Genomic DNA, 7,073 nt, shown 5'->3' with positions numbered 1-7,073 from the left:
TCAATGACAGAACATATTCAATAACCATACATTTTAAAGTTTGTGTGAACACAATCCTGAATTCAAAGTATTTTCCCAAAGACTGTGTGAGCATATTTCTATTGACGAGACTTAAATTATCAAAAAATTGGTTTGAATTACCAGAAGGGTAATTAAAAACAATTGGATGCAGATGCTTGTAAGTTACTTAATACTAAACAAACACAACTGTGGGGTCATGCAGCTTTAATGCTTGTGCTTTTCTGAAGAACATTTCATTGATGTTTGAAATACTTGCACAGTCCCACAAATTCTTCTTTACAGCTCCCGATAGGTCTGACTCTTAACAGTTCAATCCAGGAATTATACAGAAAAGGTTCCATTCAAAAGCTAGCTGGTTAAAGTGCATTGTACTCCACACACTTTGACGGATCTGTTGGAAAATGCTTTTGGCAGATGGTCATCAACCTTTTCAAGCCCTGGAAGAACACCATTGAGGAAAAGTGAATTGGGGCAATGGTTTTTGGCAAATGAATGTAATCTAAAAGGCTAAGCATTTTCCTGAATCACAAGTTTTAATGATCAAACAGGAATTTGGAGACGTTTTACAATTTTAAAGGTGACACATGCAAATTTATTAGGCAATTCACATTCCAATGTACAATGTCCAACGCTCTAACCATACTTAACAGTAAATAATTTTCTATAGTATCAGGGAGATTCAATACTGAAATACAGGTACAATTTTAGCTACCAGCCAAATGTTCATTTCAAACATATGAAAATCAGAATCTGGTGCCCCCTCAACAAACTGCAAAAATGTCTTTCAATGGACTCATTGTACCTGTAATTACGAAGCAATTGTTATCAACAATGTGTTTCTACTTTGCACAAGCTGTTCATAATTAAAGTGAATACCTCAGAATTAAGCTAAATGTCCAATGTTGCTTCCCTCTTAATTTCATCATAGCTTGTCAAATGCTATGTGAAATATTAGATTTGTTTCTTATCATTGTTTTCATAGTTTCTTTAAACATTAGCTGATCTCTGATGCTCACAAAGAGGTAAAGCTTATGGAGTGCAGTTAATGAGTTAACCAGACATGTTTCTCCAAGGTCACTGCTGAATGCTCTCTATAGCCAAATCAAGATAATTGTGGCTGCCTATAAACTAAGGCTAATCAGAAAGTAACTGAAGCAATTGAACATTTCTAACTACGGTCAAGAAACCACAATCATGAAATGACTGACCTTTTGTTCAGAAAAAGTGTGTTTTACATCTATAATATCATACAACATTGGGGTGTCATTAGAGGCAACACATATTAGATTGTTGATCTCCTGTACCAATGCGAGTCAGCGAATATACAAAAGCTGATTTTCCTTTACTGGTGTCAGCCAGATATTGTACCTTTCCTAAGACCATTTACACCAGAAAATAAATGTGGAAAGATGACTAAATCATACTAGCCTAATAAAAGCCGAAAGTACCTTTCACAGTTCAGTATAAAACCTCTCACTTAAGATTTAACGGACTAACCTGGATGTATTTCCGCTGTGTTTCATCATTTAATACATGTGCTACGTGTTTGGAAAAAATTTTTTCACGACCTGTACGGGCGTGGATACCAACCATGGTAACTCCAATGGGCCATGGAGCATTGCCAATGGCCATCTGAAGGTAGGCATCATTTGCCTGTGGAGAAGACAAATGCTTCATACAAAATCTACACTTAATGATGACACAAAAGTGGTCTAGTTAACTGTTCATTAACTTTACGTAATAAATCGAACAGAAGTACTCATGCAAGTTAAATGGCCAGATGATGCAAATTGCTATTGCACAAACTCTGATTCAACAGTGACAATTAGTTCTGTGCATCTTATGTGTTGAAGACACAGACTTTCAGGTGACAGTAATCCTGGAACAGTCTTTCCATAAAATGAAACTTCAACATTTCTGAAATAATAAAATTATGTTCAGCTGCATGCTGGTGTCTTCTGTAATTTCCCTTACTAAACATCAAAGTATAATGTATGGATCCTGTAGAAAGACAACAGCTCAACATCACAGCCATAATGAACAGATGCTGCAAAATTTATAAGACTGGATGGCTTTGACGTTTCTCTGTAGCTTCCCAAATGCCAAGCTACAATAGGCCATAGCAGCTTCACTCAATACATCTCATGGGCAGCACAATGGCTCAGTGGTTAGCACTGCTGCCTCACAGCACTAGAGACCCTAGTTCAATTCCACCCTCTGGTAACTGTGTGGAGTTTGTACATTTTCTACGTGTCTGCATGGGTTTCCTCCGGGTGCTCTGGATTCCACCCACAGTCCAAAGAAATGCACGTTTGGTGGATCGGCCATGATAAATTGCCCATAGTGTTCAGGGATGTGCTATGTGGATTAGCCATGATAAATGTCACGAGGTTCAGTCCTGGGTCTGGGTGGGATACTCTGCAGACGGCTGGTACTGATTTGATGGGCTAAATGGAGAAAGTGAGGACTGCAGATGCTGGAGATCAGAGGTGAAAATGTGTTGCTGGAAAAGTGCAGCAGGTCAGGCAGCATCCAAGGAACAGGAGAATCGATGTTTCAGGCATAAGCCCTTCTTCAGGTTCCTGAAGAAGGGCTAATGCCCGAAACGTCAATTCTCCTGTTCCTTGGATGCTGCCTGACCTGCTGCGCTTTTCCAGCAACACATTTTCAGCTCGATGGGCTGAATGGCCTACTTCCGCAATGCTGGGATTCTATGATGATCTCACCGAAACCAAATAGCAAGGTTGATCTTTTATAAGGATTTATCCTTGACTACCAGCTTATCCAGCCATGATCATCACAGGCTTCCCCAGCATGGGTGATATGACACCAAGGAGTTCAGATATTAAAGTCACAGAGACTTTTAATAGAGTCATAGAGGTGTACAGCATGGAAACAGATCCTTCGGTCTAACCCGTCCATGCCGACCAGTTATTCCAACCCAATCTAATCCCACCTGCCAGCACCCGGCCCATATCCCTACAAACCCTTCCTATTCATATACCCATCCAAATGCCTCTTAAATGTTGCAATTGTACCAGCCTCCATCACTTCCTCTGGCAGCTCATTCCATACACGTACCACCCTCTGCGTGAAAACGTTGCCCCGTAGGTGTCTCTTATATCTTTCCCCTCTCACCCTAAACCTATATCCTCCAGTTCTGGACTCTCCAAACCCAGGGAAAAGACTTTGCCTATTTAACTATCCATGCCCCTCATGATTTTATAAATCTCTATGAGGTCATGCCTCAGCCTCCGACACTCCAGGGAAAACAGCCCCAGCCTGTTCAGCCTCTCTCTATAGCTCAAATCCTCCAACCCTGGCAACATCCTTGTAAATCTCTTCTGAACCCTTTCAAGTTTCACAACATCTTTCCGATAGGAAAGAGTCCAGAAATGCATGCAATATTCCAACAGTGGCCTAACCAATGTCCTGCACAGCCGCAACATGACCTCCCAACTCCTGCACTCAATGCTCTGAGTGAACAATGCTATCTACCTACAACTCCACTTTCAAGGAGCTATGAACCTGCACTCCAAGGTCTCTTTCTTCAGCAACTCCATCTGCCACTCCTTAGTCCATTGGCCCATCTGATCAAGATCCTATTGTCCTTCGCTGTCCACTATACCTCCAATTTTGGTGTCATCTGCAAACTTACTAATGCTACCTCTTGTGCTCACATCCAAATCATTTGTATAAATGACAAAAAGTAGAGGACCCAGCACCGATCCTTGTGGCACTCCATTAGTCACAGGTCTCCAGTCTGAAAAACAACCCTCCACCACCACCCTCTGTCTTCTACCTTTGAGCCAGTTCTGTATCCAATTGGCTAATTCTCCCTATATTCCTTGAGATCTAATCTTGCTTACTAATCTCCCCTGTTCCAGAATCGTCGTAGGTTGACAACATTTCAGCCCATCTTCCTGACACAATTACTAAGTTGAACAGCTATGCTGTATGACTCGAGTATCCTGGGATGCAATGTATCTGGTCCAGTGGGCTTCTCAGCCTTTAGCCACATGAGTCTCCCTTGTACTTTTTTCTTGTGATAGTTACAGTGCTTATCTCCTCACCACCTTCTGTCTTTAATTTATCAAGCACTCTCTTTACTTCTGAAGGATTATCCCTGTTTTTAATGCTTTGTACCTAACAAGTTTCCTTCTTTTTCTTTGTCAAACTCTCAATATCCTTTGACATCCAGGGTTCCCTGGACTTGCCCTTCAATCTTAGAGGAACACACTGGCCCTGAACTTTCAGTAAACTACTTTTAAAATATTACCACTTTCCAAATATAGACTTACATACAAGTAACTGCTCCCAGTACCTGACTAATGATATTGAAACGGGCCTTCCCCCAATTAGACACTTAACTTCTGCACTATCTTTATCCATTTTCATAAGGACTTTGAAACTTAGGCTAATGGTCACTATCCCCAAAATGCTCTCCCACTGAAACTTGACATTCTTCATTACCTACGATTGGATGTAGCACTGCTCTCTCTCTAGTAAGACTATCTAGCTACTGGCTGCACACATTAATGTTCCACCCATCTAATCCTTTGACACTAAGGCTGTCGCAGTTAATACGAGCAAAGTTGAAATCCCCTATTATGATAATTCTGTTCCTCTCACACCTTTCTGTGATTTGCCTACATATCTGCTCCTCCTCTATCTCCCTTTGACTTCTGGAGGCCTGCAGCATAATCCCAAAGTGATCACCCTTTTTTTTATTTCCAAGCTCTATCCAGATAGTCTCTTACTAAAGGAAGTAGATATAGAGAGATAGTGAACTCACTGATGTTATCTCCAAGAATCTTTAGAGATTCTGTAAAAGTCACAAAGGAACGAAAAACTGCTCATTTAAAACCCTTATTCAGAAAGGGAGGGGGACAAAAATGGGTAACTACAGGTTGGTTAGCTTAACATGGGAGCACCAAGTTGCCAAGCCACACATCATACTAATTTAGGAACCTGGCTGTTCCTTCACCATTGCATTTTCAAATCTTGGAAGACCCACACTAACAGCATATCAACCTAAGGTCTGCAGTGTGAAGAAATGGGTTTTATTAAAGTACTTACCTTAACATATTCTCTTTGTAACATGAATTTGATGATATCTGTTATGGATTCTTTGATGTCCTGAGACAAAGTCTGGGAGAAAGTAGAAGAAACACTCATTTAAACTTGTATTTAGAGAAACTACAATAAATTAATGTAGCATTTATCCAAGTCTTATATGACTAATCAAACTGTAACAATCAAATAGTCCACAAACATTGACACAGCAGTAATTGCACAGAAAAAATAATTATTTACAAATTTTTAAATCAAACTTCATTATCGCCACAGGGCTTAAAGTTAAAAACATTCTAACTTTGAGAGTTGGGAATACTTACAAAAATATAGATTAGGAGCAAAAGTAGGTCATCTGGCCAATTCAGCCTGCTCTGTCATTCAGTAAGATTGTCCCCGGTCTGTTTGTGTTCCAAATTCCACGTTCCCATCTCTCCCTGATAACTCACGATTCCCTACCTAACTAAAATCTAACTACTTCCACCTTCAAAATACTCAATGACCCCACCTCCACCAACTGCTCAGGCCAAGTTCCAAACTCACGTGACCCTCAAACAGAAAAGAAATTCCTCATATCTGTCCTAAAAGGGGAGCCCTAATTTTAAACCAGGGTCCCTGAGCTCTGGACTCACTCATCCTTTCCACATCCACCTTGTCAAGGCCATTCAGGATCTTATACACTTCAATCCAATCACCTTATGCACTTCTGAATTCCAATGGAAAGACCACCAGCCTGCCCAATCTTATCTCATCGGACAACATGGTCAGTCCACACGCCAACCTAGTAAACTTCCTTTAAACAGCCTCTATGGAATTTAAAAGATTAATTTCCTGCTGGAAATCTGTACTTCTTCATTCCAAAAAGTGCACTACAAGTCTATGTTTTAAAAAATGTGCACCAATCAGAGGATACCTAACCGGTCAAGATTTGAGAGAAGATTTGTAGCCCGGGTGCTCGTTGTTGTGGTTCTGTTCGCCTAGCTGGGAATTTGTGTTGCAGACGTTTCGTCCCCTGTCTATGGCTTGTCCTATAATAGTAATGTTGTCCCAGTCGAACTCATGTTGCTTGTCATCTGCGTGTGTGGCTACTAAGGATAGCTGGTCATGTCGTTTCGTGGCTAGTTGGTGTTCATGGATGCGGATCGTTAGATGCCTTCCTGTTTGTCCTAAGTGGTGTTTTGTGCAGTCCTTGCATGGGATTTTGTACACTACATTGGTTTTGCTCATGCTGGGTATTGGGTCCTTCGTCCTGGTGAGTTGTTGTCTGAGAGTGGCTGTTGGTTTGTGTGCTGTTATGAGTCCGAGTGGTCGCAGTAGTCTGGCTGTCAGTTCAGAAATGTTTTTGATGTATGGTAGTGTGGCTAGTCCTTTGGGTTGTGGCATGTCCTCATTCCATGGTCTTTCCCTTAGGCATCTGTTGTTGATGAAATTGCGCGAGTATCTGTTTTTGGCGAATACATTGTATAGGTGTTCTTCTTCCTGTTTTTGCACTTCTGGTGTACTGCAGTGTGTTGTGGCCCTTTTGAACAGTGTCTTGATGCAACTTCTTTTGTGTGTGTTGGGGTGGTTGCTTTTGTAGTTTAGGACTTGGTCTGTGTGTGTGGCTTTCCTGTATACCTTTGTGGTGAATTCTCCGTTCGGTGTTCTCTGTACAAAAGAGGGAGTTTGACCTCACCCCTGGACAAAGTAGAGTACATCCAAAAAGCGCAACAACTGCTTGCAGATACTAACACCTACCAAAAGAGGGAGTTTGACCCCACCCCACAGCTCACCAATAGGATAAACAACACACTGAGGAACCTACGAAAAAACGGACAGTTAACTAGGTTTGACCTACAAAGAATGAAACCTGAAAGCAACAACACCCCCAGATTCTATGGACTACCTAAAGTGCACAAACCAGACATCCCACTCAGACCCATAGTATCACTACCAGGGACACCATCACACAAACTGGCTAAAGAACTACAGCAGAAACT

General features: G+C 41.3%; 1 protein-coding gene across 4 annotated transcripts in view; it reads right to left on the bottom strand.

Moving 5' to 3' along the window:
- Window positions 1-210: 210 nt before the first annotated feature.
- Window positions 211-7,073, bottom strand: part of prpf18 (PRP18 pre-mRNA processing factor 18 homolog (yeast)) — a 28,833-nt gene continuing 21,970 nt past the window's right edge. For all 4 annotated transcript variants that reach the window (XM_043714178.1, XM_043714179.1, XM_043714182.1 and 1 more), the window contains 3 exons: window positions 5,101-5,172; window positions 1,519-1,674; window positions 211-458 (listed from right to left, as the gene is read on the bottom strand). In XM_043714178.1, coding sequence (XP_043570113.1) covers window positions 378-458; window positions 1,519-1,674; window positions 5,101-5,172 — 309 coding nt within the window. In that variant the 3' untranslated portion in view covers window positions 211-377. The remainder of the gene's footprint in view (window positions 459-1,518; window positions 1,675-5,100; window positions 5,173-7,073) is intronic.

Source organism: Chiloscyllium plagiosum, chromosome 23, assembly GCF_004010195.1.
Source record: "Chiloscyllium plagiosum isolate BGI_BamShark_2017 chromosome 23, ASM401019v2, whole genome shotgun sequence".
In the NCBI taxonomy this organism is placed as follows: domain Eukaryota; kingdom Metazoa; phylum Chordata; class Chondrichthyes; order Orectolobiformes; family Hemiscylliidae; genus Chiloscyllium; species Chiloscyllium plagiosum.
Note: the sequence above shows the minus strand (reverse complement) of the source record. Positions and strands in the feature narration are given on the sequence as shown.